Raw genomic sequence first — 14,607 nt, 5'->3', positions numbered from 1 at the left:
AATGCACTAACAAGTATGTTTGTACAAGAAAAGAAATATTCTGAACTATATGAATCGAAGAGTTCCATAGAAGCAATTAATGTTATCATAATGATATCTCCACACAAGAAACACTTCCATTCTGTCAAAATCACGATACCTTATATATTAACTTATATCTTTCCAATTAAGGCATTGATACCTGTAAGGTTAATTTTTCAACCTAGTTTTATATTATATTGTATTTATTTATTTGTATGTTTTTATATAAAAATTTAAAATTCCATTCAGTACACCCTATTTAGCCGTTAAAAAACAAAAATCGACCTAGTTTTGAATACATTTTAATTTTGATTGTATTTATACTTTATGCGTACAAATAACAAATAATACGCAAGAATAACAACACCAAAATAACTGAATATATTAAAATCTTCAATGCATCATATGCCAAACATGGCAACATTTCATTTTTCAAAAAAATTGAAAATTTAAAATGAAATGAGAATTTTTAATTTCAAAATACCTACAACGTTATTGTTTACATAGCTACAAAAATATGTATTGGTATATGCAAAATATGGCAACATTTCATTTTTAACAAAAATTGAAAATCTAACGACAATTTTTAAATTCAAAATACCTACAACATTAAAGTATACATACCTAAAAGCATATGAATACATATGCACATCTCCTCTACATTCACATGTGAAAGCAAAAAAAAAATGTAAACAAATATTATTCTTTTTTGGTTTGAAATTTGTATTTTGGCTATCTCCCTCGAACATATTAATACCTATGAAACCTAAACAAATATACTGTTCTCATTCTTTCTTTAGTAATTTTCTCCTCATTCTTGATTTCCTACCAAGCATTTTGATACACGCAGTGCCATAAACGGCATGGAGATGAAATAAAAATGTTCGTCCCATAGGAGTACTATAGAAAATATATATACAATGCTCTTCGTTTTCCACCATTTTTCTCTAACCAAGTAAAATTTATAAATTGTTTTTCAGAATATTTTGTTGCTCACTCTGGTGTTCCCCAGGGAAACATTCTTGGCCATTTTCTGTAAATTATGGCTACTAACCCCTTAACGTAAAATGTATGTACATATTTACAAATTTTGTGCTCATTTAAGACAAGAGTTGATCTTTAAAAGCAGAACTGTCAGGTGGGTACACACACAAAATAGAAGGCCTTTAGTGGAAAGATTATGTCTCGAATAAATTAAATACAAAATTTGATGCTTATTTCAATCGGTTCATTCATCACAGAAAAACTTAAAAATAACCCTTAGCAAATTTTCGGGTCTAAATAAAGTAGTCTTTTGTTAACAAAGTATACACATTTTAATTTCATAATCGCTTTTAAATCTAAAAACAATTTTTTGAAAATTCAAACAGCGGTTAGCACTCACCCTTAAGTTTTCTATTTCCATTTGAGCCCGTTGTGTGCTATTCTCGTTTTATTTCTGATATTTTTATTTTGACTTTTCTCACTGACAGCTTCCCGTTTAAAAAAATATAACAAACATCAAGATTCATTGTTTACAAATGTTTGTGTTTGATTTAACATTTAAACTATAAAGTTTTTTATAATTTCCATGAAATTAAATAAATTTGAACATAACACAAATGGATACAAATTTAAGTATCATCGAACTTGTCCAAAGGAGGCCAATACTCTACACCAGATGCAATGATTTTCCTGGACGAGCTCATCAATGGAAGGAAGTGGCTGATATTCTTAAAACTGATGGTATTGAAAACCAACTCTTTATTATCAAATTTATTGCTTCATTCATGTTTATTTTTTGCAGTTAGCTTTGTTAAAAGCCGGTGGCATCTATTACGAAGTAGATTCATGACAGAATACTCTTCTGTTTTGAAAGGAAACCGCACTACATTCAAGTATCTAACTGAAATGTCCTTTCTTTCGAATCACATAAACCTTGAAGCTTTTGAAAAATATTCTAAGGAAAACAATCAGTACAGCTCCGAGCCAGAGTTTAATATAACAATAAGAGACCTTGAAGCTGCTAGTGATGATGACTCTACTTCAGAATTCATTGAACTAGAATTGGACGACGAAAGTCACAGGGAATTGGCTCAAATTCCGTTTGGTTCTTCAGAAGAAGTCAATCAAAATGTATATGTAGAACCGATTTATGTGGATGAGTACTCGAATACTTCTAAGCCCATGGAAGAAGATGAAGGATCTTCAAGAAATGAAGATAAGCAACAACAAGTAGAATTGTTTATAGAAGTTCCAGCTTCGACTGCAAAGTGTGCGGAACCAGCGTCAAAGACACCTACAGATACGAAAGATGAACAGAATACTGTCTTGAAAGATGACGTAAAATATAATAAGGTTAAAGTTAAACCGGAAGAAAAAGTCCCAGAGCTAGACAAAATTTGTAAAACAGAAAACATCTCTTCAACCACAAATTCAAAAGAAACACTTCCAAATAGTGTAGACAAACCGATATCCAGTCCAAAAACGGACAACTTGAGGTGTGAAGATACTATTTTTGGGGAATTAGTAACAGCAACGTTGCGTCAAATGCAGACTGACAAAAAGAAAGCTGTTAAAAGAGAAATAATGAATTTGCTTTTTACATAGAAATAAATAAATATTTTAAATTTATGTCTGAAGTGCTTTTTAATTGACTTTAATTTGTTAGGTATTTTTGTAAGTTGCATATGATTTGTTTCTCAAAATCAGCGTTTTTCTTCCAGCCACAATTAATCTGCTCTTGCCGAATTATTCTTAAACTCATGTTATGAATATCATTAACATAAATTAAAACGAATATAAAAACTGAGGGCACTATCATCAGGAAAGCGCGTAAGTGGATTAGAAATTTTAGAAAGAAGATCATTAATACAAATTAAAAAGAGTGTCGAAGAAAGAACAGAGCCCTGGGGCACACCAGCATTTATGTTCTGTTTCTCAGTCTACTGGTATTAAAAGGTCCGAAAGTAATTTCTAATCCAAAGAAGAAAAAGTGCAATATTCTTACTTTCTCCAAAACGATGTAGGAATGTGTTTCACTGTTTGGTGAGATAAACCATCAGATCACCAGTGGACATATTGCTACAAAAGCCATGCTGCCAGTCATTAAAAAGCATTTGATAAATAATCATCGATGACCTGGGAAAGAAGGGACCAAAGTACGATAGAATACATTGTACAGACATTTTTTGGTCTGAAAGGAAGATTTGAAAGGATTTGGTTATTGAAAAAAATGGTTTCCTTACTTTATAGACTTAATTTATTATTAGATTATCCTTCGACTATGAAAACTTATTAAAATAAGGTGTTTTCGAATTTTAGAGGGATTCACATTACTGCAACTTTTTCAAATTGTCATTAAACTGATCAAAATAATCCTTGCATCAATTGGATACAAAGCTATAATTTATTTTTAACATTTATTTAATTAACAAGAAATTACTTATTATCAATACTTGCGAGGGCACTTCACCTAAAAACTAAAACTAAAGCATTAGAATTTCTCAAACAAAACTTGTAATTTTTAATTGTTGAAAAGCTTGGCTTGACCTTTCTATTACCACTGCCGAAAGCAACGGAAAAGACTTGACCTATCCTTAACTTATTTCAATCATTATTGCATGCAAGTTATAGGTTGTGAGCTCAGGATCACATGGTCAATAAAATTTTGTATTAAAGAAAATAAAGGGAGACGGACACAATACCGAAAAGCCAAAATTCCAAAAATTCAAATTTCCGAATGACTAAAAATGCTTGCTTTTTTAGCAAATGGGACTATAATAACAAATAAAATACAACATTTTATACAGAGTTGTAAATTTTCCAGCCAAACTACTGTATCATCTTAGAAATGTATCATCCTCCCTTTTCCATAATGCTTTGGTTACTATGCACTTTTGACACCAAAAATAAAAATTTTGTCAACATATACTTATCTTAGTTATAATTTGTATTCTTATACATAAAAATACTCCAATGTTAAAATGTATTTTAAACAATTTTTTTAGTACTCATTCTTTATCTTACAAAAATATTCGAACAAAATTTACTTAAAGCTCATACATCAAGAAAATTTCATTTAAATATTTTGCTGATTTAGCTAATATTGTGGAAAACTAGAAGCTTCTCTGGAAATTTTTACCAAAAATAAACAATATGTGAAATTTTACTTTTCTAACTCAATTTCTTTAACTATATAAGGCTAAGTCTTGCAAGCAGTTCGCGCAACATTATATCACTGGTCCGGAAAGTAAATTGGAATATTTTTGGTGGCTCTTTCGATCACACTATGCATCGAGTCGCCTTCGTTTTGTGTGTGACCAGGCTCTAGCAAACTGTGCCCTATTTCTATCTTGTATTTGGCTGTGCAATGCAGGTACAAACAAAACAAGAACCGGTTTCGATTTTGTCCGCTGCAGTTGTCGGAATAAAAACTAAAACTTTTTTCCCTTCAGCAACTTTGGTTTCTATGAAAGAGAGCACACAGCTTCCTATTTCACAAGCTCGATGCTATAGCTTCATCCTTCATGCCACATAAAGCAAAAACCTTGACGGGAACCAATGTTATAAACAGTTAGATTATAAGTAGACAGTTTGCGTCTGTAATAAAACTGTGAGATTTCAGATTTTGGCGACAGAAGTGCTTTTTGCAGGTCAAAAGGAGCAACGCAGAAATCAGGAAAACTTTCAGATCGGAGATTATCTTTGTTTTTCTCGTTTCTTGCCAGTTCTTTAGCTTTAAGATGATTCGTCATAATTTCGTCCATACTTTCTTTTTCTTCGTCATGTTAGTTTTTAAATTTGTTGCACAGATCGAATTGGTCTTTTCTGGGTACATGGAATGATAAATTAAACACATTCATACAAATTTGGCGATACATGGATAAGGATGCCTTTTGACGGACGTTTGTTTTCTTTTTGTACATTTCATGCAGTTTTGTTATATTCAGTCCAGTTGGCAAATACTCTCTTTGTGTGTTGGATCTGCAGTAATGGCTTTCTACTCTTTGAATGCTTTTTTACGGAACTCGGAAGACGAGAGTTCAGATTTACGCGTCCGCGCTTGTCTCATCTACTACAGTGATTCCATTTTTAAAAGTTTTATTTACCACAGTTTTAACCATTTGATGGCTTATAGATAGTATATTTATAAAAAATGTTTGGCACACTTTAATTTTTTGATCAGTCTGTAGCGTTGGCATATAGTAATAATACGAGAGATTTCTTCTACTTTCGAAGTTTTCTTTATTACCTGTAGTCGTTGGCCTTACCCGTTCTCTTTTTTTTTTGCTGAACGTCAACGTATTTTGAAATATAATCTCTCTGCCGATTTATATCTCCCATTTTCCAAAATTCATCGAAAATCTGTTGTCTACAAGCTTCTTCGATTTTAAGTTGGCATTTCAGCCTACATTTTTCACTGCAGGGGGGATTCATTTTTCGTTCGCAAACTATTTCGTTTTTAAAATTAACGCATTTTTGCCCACTGTTTCTCAAAGCTTTTCGTTTGTTTCGAGTCCATTCCGCCTCTTTGCGAACGCGCTTTCTCGAAACCGTAGAATTTGACTCACCTGGAACTATGACGTCTCCTACTTCTCTGGAGTTTTGAACTGCGTTTTCCTCATTCGTGGTATGTTGATGGCTTGTGAAGTCTTCACTAGAAATGCTAACTGAGTTGTTTTCATTGTTTGTTGGATTATGTTCGCTTGCATCATTGTCATTATTATTAGATGAGGAAAAACTATTCGAAGGGCAATAATCAGAACCATCATCTGTTTCAAGAGCGTCGCCCTCGTCAGTATTTACAAAATAAGAATTTTTTTTAAACTTAAAATAAAATTATACCATTTCAATTATTGTACCATGTTCATGTTGGTTTCCAGAACTGAGCTCATCTATTGCAGATTCTTCTGTAACTTGTACTAATGGTTCTGGTTCCGTCATTACTTCAAAAGAATGTTTTAATATATTTAAGACAAGTTATAATAAATAGATTAAAATTTGTATTCTATACTTGTAAAAAGTTGTTTTATATTTTTAAAATATTTTTTTTACACAAAATACTCGTACGTTATAAAGAATAAATTACACACTTATTTTATTTCAAATAATACAAACCTGTATCACCCCGTCGTTTTAAGACGAGGCTAAGCATCTTTTAGGATCTTGACATGCTGTTAAACATCTTATTAAAATTAACGAACTTAACCTTAACACTTCACGAACTGGGACAACTATCCTAAGTCACTACAAATATAATGCAAAAAGGAAGACACATTATTAATTTTCTTTGTGCAATACTAAACTGTGTCCTTAGTCCTTACTGTAGACTTAGGCTATAATTTTTTTAAAGCTCAAAAAACCCAAGTCCATAAAGTGGACATAGATTAGTTCTGCACAGTAAAAAAAGGCTTAGGACATATGTAGGCTTATATCGTACAATTAAAACTGTGAGCGAACGACTGCACGTATGAACACGATCATCACACAGGCACGCGTAGAATGCAACTGGCTTTCTTCTCATTAAAAAAAACTTAAATTCGAAATTTTGGACTTAGGCTAGTTCTGGATTAAAGCGACGAAATGTGCCTGGAAGAAAACTGAAATGGGTGAATACTGGAATGAAATTTCTAACAGATCAATGATGTAAAAGGAATATACAAACGCGATGAAAAAATATGGTGTTTGTGCTTAACCATTGTAATCAGGGTCGTCGAGAGGTATTCCGGGCTCGGGATGGAAAGATCTCGGGCCCCCGGAAAGTATTTAAAATTTTTTCTTAAAGAAAACCAATGTATTTTAAAAGGTTTACATTAAATACTATTTACTGTTTTTCTTTATATTAAAGTATTTTCACAGTGTTCCTCAAATACAACTTCAACTAACATTTTGTATCTTTTTGTTAACCAACATATACAAAAAGCTGAAATCAATTTTCAAGTTTCTTGAAATTGAATCATTTATTGAATCAGCTGTTCTGTGAGATACCTATATACCCCAAACATTCTTGGATACCTTTGGATTCATTTTTTGACATATAAGCTGTTTTTGTTCAGCTGTTATTTTACACGTACAACACTAACAAAAAAGGTATCCGGATACCCTATCTGTCTGAGATTAAACCCAGCCATTCAGATACAATTTGATCCCATCCCTTTCGAATAATGTTGAAATCGGAGAACGAGCTGTCGTGATTTCGAATTTCGAATTTCAACGTCAATAGTTATGTTTCTGACTCAAAGAATGATACTTCTTTCATTTATAGCGCTAGGAGCTTTGCACCAAATCGAAGACATCAGGACGCATTGAAATTTGTGCATGTATTTTGAAACGCCATTTACATCTCTTCAAACTTCAGCAGTTAAATTTATATCACTTAAGACTTCTGATGATGTTCTAAGGTTTTTAGATGATGCAAATGGTTTCATTGCCTCAATTTCAGCTGACCATCTTGTATCGGGAAGTTTGTGAAGGATCCGAAAACATATTTTACCAACTTTGGGCACTGCTGCTAAACAAGTTGAAACACTTTTTAACACCACACACAAATGTGATTGCGGTAGTACAAAATTCCGCTGAGTCGACTCCACACAAAATATAAATTAATTAATATTACGGAAACCACAACTTAAAAGCGTTTGCGTGGGATTTTCCGGTCCCCCGAAACCGAATCAAAAATTTCATTCCCAGCAGAAACAAAAATAGAAGAAAAGAAACTTTAGAAAAACAGAAACCGCAATAAATATTTGTTTTTTGTGTTAACTTGCCGAGCCCCTTATTTAACGTTAAAAATTTTCAAAATAATATAAATTTGAAATTTACGTTAAATTAAAAAAGAAAAGCGAAACAATTAATTTTAAGTTTCTTTCAATAGTTCAGATATAGATTGTTAGATAACATGCAAACTGGGGCCCAATTGCGAAAGCATGAATGATTTTAAATTTGTGGGTCCCTAAAAATTAGTGGGAATGGCTATGTTGATGATGAATATAAAGTATATTGAAAAAAAAACACTCCGCATTGCTTTAAATTTTACGAGGCCCTAGAAAACCCTGGGCCCCTGGGGGGGTCCCCTTCTCTTTTCCCCCTCTTGACGGGGCTGATTGTAATATTCTCATATATTAACTTGTATTAAAATCATTTTTACTAAGAAAGCAACTTAATTTACTATTTATATAACAAATAATATGCAATCTTTGTTCCAAAAATGAGCATTATTACAAATACAATAACACAAAAAAAGGAATCCCGAAAGATAATAATTTGCGCAAATTTTTCATCTTGTATTATTTTTTTAGACTTTGGAATTTTGGCTTTCCGGGACTTTGGTTTTTCGGGATTTTAGTTTTTCAAGATTACGATTTTCGGGATTCGTTCCTCAACCCGAAAAGAAAATTCGATTTGAAGATCTATGGGAAAACGTTTTTAAAACAGAAACAAATTCAAGGAATTTATGAAAGCAAAACGAAGATAATTTTGTTAATCGAACCTATAAACTCGTTCTGGTGCGGGTTCGTGATTGTACATATACATCGGTATGGAATTTTTTTTGCCTGCTTCCTCGTATTTATCAAAATAGTTTCGTTTGGATTCCGCGAATGATTTCAATGATTCTAGTGCACGCATTGCCGATTCAAGAATCATTGTCGGGTCTAGCAACATCTTGTTTGTAGCGTTGAATCGTTCCAAGATATCGTATCAAAATGTTGAGAATGTCGCAAACAATGCGATTTTGAGATCACTCATCTTCTGTAGAAGGTGCTTTGCTTTATTTTTCATAATGTCTTTTTGCTCGATTTCCGAATAGCCGTCGACTAAGGTTTCCGTAGCTTCAGCTCGATAAGACTAACAAATGTTGCTGAGACTTTTCTAGACAACAAACGGCCCGGTTTTCTTCTCCGATAATTTTTCAATCAGAATTCGGTAACGTTCTGTACTGGTTAAGAAAAGCGTGTACATATTCTGCACGAAATCAAAGAATTGCACAGCCGACGGACAATTAGTCAATTATAATTGATTTTTCCAAGAATTCAAGAACACCGATTCTTCATATGCAGCAATTAATTAATATGTACATATGCGTATATATATATATACAAAAATTGCCCAGACACGGAATCGAATACCCAACCTCCGAAGTTGCGGGCAAGTACCACCCCACTCAGCGGATAAAGCGTTAAAGATTACATAATCAAGCTGAAGAAGGGCGTCTATACAACCTCTTATGGTCTTAAACGCAACTTGTTAAGGTAGATATGGCGATCTCAAGGCAACCTAGCCTGAGATCCAATTAGCGCTGTAGTGCGCCGCGCCGCCGTGCTGCCTAAGACTTTTTTAAATTCAGTTAACCACAAGTTTCGATGGGCAAACATTTTTTCAAGTACCTTAGAAATACAAGGCAGTAAAGATATTGGCCGATAGCTACAAATAATGTCGATATCTTTGTTTGGTTTTAAAATAGGGATGGTTGGAGCTGTTTCCCAGCTTTTATTGTAAATTTTATTTTATTGCAAAGGTTAAGGAGTCCAAGTTTAGTGAATTTTGGAAGGTTTTTGATCATAGGGTATGGTACTCTATCCCGACCGGGGCCTTTTCTTTGACTATACTCAAGCAACTTTCCTATTCAAGAGAAGTGATTTTGACTTCAATTCGTTTTGCTGCAGTTTGAGTTTTTAGAATTAGGAGACCATGTCTCAGCAAAAGCATTTGATTATTGTTCAGGGGTTATGGCAAAGCTATTGTGTGTTTTTATTGTATTAGAGAAGGTGGTTTTGGAACTCCCTGTCAATGTACGAATGTTTTGCCATACTTGATTTATTGGGAAGTTAGGGTTAATCCTACTAATGAACTCTTCAAAGGATTTTGTTTTACTTGTTCTCAAAAGTTTTCTAAACTTAGCATAATTTTTTTTGTATGCTAATAAGTTGACGTGGTTGCGACTTTTTTTAAAAGACCGCCAGGTTCTGACCTTTTCGGCTCCAAGCATAGCTAATTCTTTATTCCACCAAGAAACAGATCTTTAGGTAGGTGTAGTTTGAGGAATAGAAAATAATTTAGTCGAAAGCAAGTTGAAGACCGTTGTCATACAAGACTTTCTATATTTCAAGATTAATTGAAGAAAATCTAGATTGAAATTCCTGTCGAAGAGAAGAATCTAACCAGACCTGATCATAAATCAGACAAATATTTTGAATGCAATCTTGAAGATTTGTCTGTAACGTCAACTTCATTGCAGTGTGTTAGAAAATCAGAAAGAGAGAAGAAACCGAAAAAAATGATGAATATGTTAAAACTTAACTATTGATAAAAACAATATTTATACATTAGCCTACAGAGATGCTTTCATATACGAATTCAACAAAGTGCAAATTCAAATCCATTTAAAGTTTGCATTTAAGTCCTCCTAATAATCAACAAAATATAGCTACATTATATTATTCCAAAATATTTGAATTTTGCTATTGTTGATAATCATTTGTTCTAAATTCGGTAAGTTGCTACCGTAAAATGGACATTTTTTTATAAAGAGGTATGTGTTTTTGATTTTTAGAAAACTAGCATCAGTGCCTCACATCATTCCCTGGCTCATACCCGAAATGGATTTGAAAAGAGTGTATTTTTGTACCTAACCCACATCGATAACAAACTACTAAAGCTAGTAATGAAATTTCTTCAATTGCCTTACAATTATGTAATGGTTTGTATTTCACATTTGTATTCTTTCTGACTTAACTTCTAAATAAACAAAAAAACATCCCTTTAAAATATGAAACTATAATATTTAATGCATATCTATAAATCGAGGTACATACTTCGTTTATGTGGCAGGGATTTTTTATTTGAATCTGACCGGTTTACCCTTGATTTGCATTCTATGTAGGTAAATGAGATACGAGCTCAACACCCTTAAGCTTTAAGGTCATATAGATAACCATCGTTATGAAAAATCGTTCATTAAAAGGGTTAACATTGTTAACAATGAATAATGTACCAATGAAAGATGTGATCCTCTTGATGGTATGAATGAATATTATACCAAATTATAATTAGAACAACTGGGCAATTTTATGAGTACCTATGTATGTATATTCTCAAAACTTCTATTAATTGTGTGTTTAGAAGATAAGCTTTATCAATTATTTAAGTTGACTCGTTTTTAGATTCTTTTTTTTTTTAATTTAATTTTAAATTAGAAATTCAGTAAAATCATTCAACATATGTTAAACTTTATAAGAGGCAAGTCACAAAAACGTTAGCAGGTAAATTCCAAACAAAAGCATTCTTTTAATCTACTAAAATAATAAGAGGTAAAGTTTTAACATTTTACTATAGTAAAACAATATGTACATATATTACCTTCTGAAACTCGGGCTACTGAGATGTGATAGAACATAATGTTTTGCAGCTACCAAATTAAGTGGGTTTTGACAATTCGTGTACTTCAGTAACAATAAGTGCTTGGAATGCTAAAAGATTTTGTATGTATTTTTGTATTATTTTTTAAATTCCGAAATGTTGAAAATTCAACACAACGTTCCCGAAAAATTTAGACTAGTATAGGATTTTTCAATTAGGGCGGGTAGGTGATCAAATGGAATGGAATGGCGTTTGCTGACTGGCTCGTTCGTCAAGGTCGATATGCTTCAATTTGGGCCATACAAAATTAGTTATCATCGCTATGTAGCGCTGTTGACGGTGACCACAACCACCTCACTAGCTTCGTTTTGCTTGTTAGCACAGCCATTCATCAAAAAATGCGCCTTATCACTTAAGATTATTTTTCGGCCAAAATTGGGGTCCTCTTCCAAACGAAAAAACGAAAAGAAGAAAGAAAACGAGAAAGAAGACCCTCTAAACTGCGCCAACTACAGAGGCATCAGTCTCCTTAACATTGCGTATAAGATCCTCTCTGCCGTATTATGTGAACGACTGAAGCCATTCGTCAACAACCTGATTGGTCCTTATCAGTGTGGCTTCAGACCAGGAAAGTCCACTATCAGTCAAATATTCACACTACGACAGATCTTGGAAAAAAACCCAGGAGCTTCAAATCGATACCCACCATCTCCTTATCGATTTTAAAGCCGCGTATGACAGCATCTATAGGGAAGAGCTCTACAGAGCAATGTCTAGTTTTGGCATCCCTGTCAAACTTATCCGTTTGTGCAGAGTGACGATGGAGAATGCACGCTGCTCTATCAAGGTCGGAAAAGATCTTACCGATGCATTTGATGTCAAAAAAGGTTTTAGACAAGGCGATGCACTGTCATGCGACTTCTTCAACATCGTTCTGGAAAGAATTGTGCAAAACTCAACCGTCAACACTAGAGGCACAATCTTCCAAAGGTCCACCCAATTACTCGGATACGCAGATGATATTGACATAATTTGAAGATCAAAGCGTGATGTCAGTGGAGCGTTTTTGAGCATTGCGACGGAAGCGAAGAAGATGGGTTTAGTGATCAATGAGGGCAAGACCAAGTATATGCTGTCATCAAAAAAGGACACTGAACGACGACGTCTTGGACAAAACGTCACCATGGACAGCTATAACTTTGAGGTAGTTAAGGACTTTGTCTACCTAGGCACCGCTATTAATATAGACAACGACACCAGCGCTGAAATCAAGTGAAGAATAACTTTTACAAAATTGCTGCTTCTTTGGACTAAGAAGGCAATTGAGAAGTAAAGTCATCTCTCGAGCATGTAAAATCACCATCTTTAAGCACTCATTATCCCGGTTCTCATTTATGGCGCTCAGGCCTGGACCTTGTCAAAGAAAGTTAAGAGCGTCTTAGGATGCTTCGAGAGAAAAATTCTTCGGATGATTTTTGCTCCCGTACGCATAGATGGAGAATGGAGGAGGAGATATAACGACAAACTGTACGGGCTGTACAGCGACACTGACCTAGTTAGCAGAATTAAAGTCCAACGGCTTAGATGGCTAGGTCATGTAGAGCGGATGGACATCAACGCTCCAGCCCGGAAGGTCTTCGAATCCAATCCCGAGGAACGGCGCAGTAGAGGAAGACCGCGACTCAGGTGGCGCACGCAGGTGGGAGAGGACCTCACCCAACTTGGCGTGCGAAACTGGGGACAGCTAGCTAGGAACCGAGCTGGCTGGAGACGCATGTTGGTTGAGGCCCAGGTCCGCCCGGACTGTAGCGCCACCTTAAGTAAGTTCCAAACGATTCGAAGCCCAGTCAGCTTACAAACGGCTTTGTCTAAAGTCTTGAAAATAAGCCAAGTTAAAGTTAGCAAAAGGCCGAGTTCTTGTGCACGGCGAGGAACAGACTGCCTCGTGTCCTACACTTTACGGACCGCGGCGATGTTCTCGTCCGAACTTCCGTTCCTTGAACGTAGGGGTGTTGGCTGATTGTTTACTTAACCGGTCATCTCAAATTTGGCCACCAAACCATGAAGAGTCAACTGTGAAGGGCGATGTTTGCGTTAACCAACACTCATATTCAATACAAGTTTTATTATTTGAATTTGTTGTTTGTGTAACTTGCCATGATGATTTGGCATAAGCAACTGAATAATAAACAAAAAATTTGATAGATGCTACCAAAAAAAAAATGACCGCCACGGGGCGCCAAAATCTATCCACGCCAATTGAAAAACCCTTAACAAAAATTGCAGTGCAATAGAAATTAATATTACAGATTTGAAGCGAAAGTGGTTTAAAAACAGTAAAGATACTTTGATACCTTGAGAAGTAAGTACCACATTTGAGCCTATCCGAAGGGTTCTGATAAAGATTAGGGAACACTAATTCAGAATATCACTTGAAAAACGTATACATTTGCAGGATACTTGTATCAGTAACCTACTAAAACACAATCTTAAATCATCTTTACAAAAATATTACATTGGATTAAGCTGGATTGGATTAAATATATATATATTTTTGTAATTCTTTCTCGTAAATTTACCGTAAATGTCGGCTTCCTGAAGGGTAAAAAACCCTTTTAGGAAGTGAATTTTCACAAAAAATAAAAGCAAGACATACGAATCAGTTTAAAAGATATAAAACAAATTCCTTACAATATTTTTCATTGGTTTATAATTCAAAGGTTTAAAAGCGAAGTATAGTGTTTAAAATCAAAATATTCTTTAATGTATTCCTGTTGGAACCAAATATATTCCAACTCCATATCCTTAATTTGTGTTCCATGATTAAAGGTTCATTTCTTGCGATAGTGAGAACCATTCACAGTAATTTCTTTGCGGACCTAATTTTGGAAGAAGTACGTCGCTAGCTTGTAGACTGCTCCAAGATGGTTTAGATTGTTTAAGCGTTTTAGGAAAATGTGCAAATCCCTGAGATGAAAGTGTGTGGATTATGCTGTTCGAGAATTGCACTGCTTCAACAATGGGGACATTCACTAATGTAGTCACTACGTAGTAAAGTCAATCTGATTGGCTACTTCCAACTAAAAATGAGTTAAAATTTCCCCTCCGACGTAGTGTAAAATTTTCAGCTACAAAGTTAGCCCACACTGATTTTTACGTTTCGCAATCAGCTGTACGGTAAAGACTCAATAATTCAAAATGAAATAAATTTCCCAGTATTAAAATATAAAGATGTAGATATATATCACT

General features: G+C 34.2%; 1 protein-coding gene across 1 annotated transcript; it reads left to right on the top strand.

The window, feature by feature from the left end:
• Positions 1-1,510: 1,510 nt before the first annotated feature.
• LOC129946226 (uncharacterized) lies at positions 1,511-2,634 on the top strand. Its single transcript, XM_056056343.1, has 2 exons — positions 1,511-1,746; positions 1,808-2,634. The coding sequence occupies exons 1-2, from the start codon at positions 1,623-1,625 to the stop codon at positions 2,608-2,610; spliced, it is 927 nt and encodes a 308-aa protein (XP_055912318.1). The 5' UTR covers positions 1,511-1,622; the 3' UTR covers positions 2,611-2,634.
• The last annotated feature ends 11,973 nt before the right edge of the window (positions 2,635-14,607 follow it).

Source organism: Eupeodes corollae, chromosome 2 (genome assembly GCF_945859685.1).
Source record: "Eupeodes corollae chromosome 2, idEupCoro1.1, whole genome shotgun sequence".
NCBI classification, from domain to species: Eukaryota; Metazoa; Arthropoda; class Insecta; order Diptera; family Syrphidae; genus Eupeodes; species Eupeodes corollae.
This window is presented reverse-complemented; position numbering and strand designations above follow the sequence as displayed.

Bases quoted from the DNA above. Each gene is read 5' to 3' on its own strand.
- LOC129946226 (XM_056056343.1), top strand. From the start codon at position 1,623: ATGGATACAAATTTAAGTATCATCGAACTTGTCCAAAGGAGGCCAATA. The intron at 1,747-1,807 runs GTATTGAAAACC...TATTTTTTGCAG, and splicing joins TGATATTCTTAAAACTGATG to TTAGCTTTGTTAAAAGCCGG.